The following is a 1368-nucleotide window of genomic DNA, read 5'->3' on the forward strand; positions in this document are numbered from 1 at the left end:
CCGGCCCCGCGCACGGCAGCAGCCCGCGGCACAGCGACTTGCGCCGCTGGGAAAACTTAGCGATAGCGTAAAAATAGCGAAGGCGACGGCCTCCGCTTCCCGAAGCGGCCCGAGGCTTTTTTTTGCCTCAGAGGGCAGAGCCCGTTTTAAAGGCTTTCGCTGCAATCCTGTCTCCCCTCGCGGCGTGTAAACATCCTGAGCAAGGGAGTGAATATACCGGAGGATGTTCTGCCTGCCGGGGCAGGGCCCCCTCTCCCGAGGAGAGCCCCCGGGGCGAGGAGGCGGCTGCCCGGTGTGTGTGTGTCCCCGTCCCCCCCCCTCCCCGCCAGCCCCTCCGGCCGGGGAGCCGGCCCCGTCGCCCGGAGCGTACCGGGGGGTCGGTTTCGACCGCGGTATAACCGAGCTCTCCTTGTTCCTGTGCTCGCAGATCTGACCTCCTTATTAACTACCAGCCGCCAAACTGGGGTTCATCTCCCCAACTTGCAGCCTGCCGCCGGCCAGTTCTTCGCGTCTCTAGACCCCATTAACGAGGCCTCTGCTATTCTGGGTCCCTTAAACACAAACCCAAGGAGCTCAGTTCAGCACCAGTTTCAAGACACTTTTCCAGGTACAGCTCGTCCCTCGTCGACCCTCCCGTGGCGCAGGGCCCTCCGTCCCGCAGCCCCCCCCCCTCCCGCCCCCGGCCCAGGCTCTCTCCTCCCGGAGGGACTCGCCGGGCGCTTTTGAAAGGCCAGGGCGTGTGTTTTGTAGCGAGGCTCAGATTTTGGGCGAAAAGCCGGGCTGCGTGGGCGGGGGGAGGAAGAGCCGGCTAGGGCCTGACCCAAAGGACCATCGCACCTAGTACAAAGATAATACCTGGGCCCAGAGAGAAGAGGCGGGGAGGGGGGAGAGGAAGAAATTCGGGTTCCAGACCGCTCCATCCTTGCCCGAGGAGGCCGGCCCGGGCCTTGCCCGCACACCGCAGTCCAGCTGTTATTTCGATCGAGTTAAGGCTCCCTTTCATATATTATTAATAACGGCGTCTCCTTCTCTCTCCCCCCTCTCTTCTCCCCCCGCCAGGTCCGTACGCAGTTTTAACCAAGGACACGCTGCCCCAGACGTACAAGAGGAAACGCTCCTGGTCCAGGGCTGTTTTTTCCAACCTGCAGAGGAAAGGTTTAGAAAAACGGTTCGAAATCCAGAAATATGTCACCAAACCGGACAGAAAGCAACTGGCAGCGATGCTGGGGCTGACAGATGCTCAAGTAAGAACGGCTTCGGTTTTATTTCAAATCTTACTTCCAGTTTAGAGGGATATCGGAGGGTGGGGGGGAGGGAAGGCGGTTGCAGAGAGTTTTCCCTTAATCTTCGGCAGGGCTGGCGGAGGAG

At 60.9% G+C, this 1368-nt stretch overlaps 1 protein-coding gene across 1 annotated transcript in view; it reads left to right on the forward strand.

The window, feature by feature from the left end:
* The window catches only part of HLX (H2.0-like homeobox), a 6399-nt gene that overhangs the window by 797 nt on the left and 4234 nt on the right, over nucleotides 1-1368 (forward strand). Inside the window, exons 2-4 of the mRNA XM_010562163.1 lie at nucleotides 132-294; nucleotides 428-607; nucleotides 1060-1244. Coding sequence (XP_010560465.1) covers nucleotides 132-294; nucleotides 428-607; nucleotides 1060-1244 — 528 coding nt within the window. The remainder of the gene's footprint in view (nucleotides 1-131; nucleotides 295-427; nucleotides 608-1059; nucleotides 1245-1368) is intronic.

The sequence above is a fragment of the Haliaeetus leucocephalus genome, unplaced genomic scaffold (genome assembly GCF_000737465.1).
Source record: "Haliaeetus leucocephalus isolate CR32 unplaced genomic scaffold, Haliaeetus_leucocephalus-4.0 Scaffold156, whole genome shotgun sequence".
NCBI classification, from domain to species: domain Eukaryota; kingdom Metazoa; phylum Chordata; class Aves; order Accipitriformes; family Accipitridae; genus Haliaeetus; species Haliaeetus leucocephalus.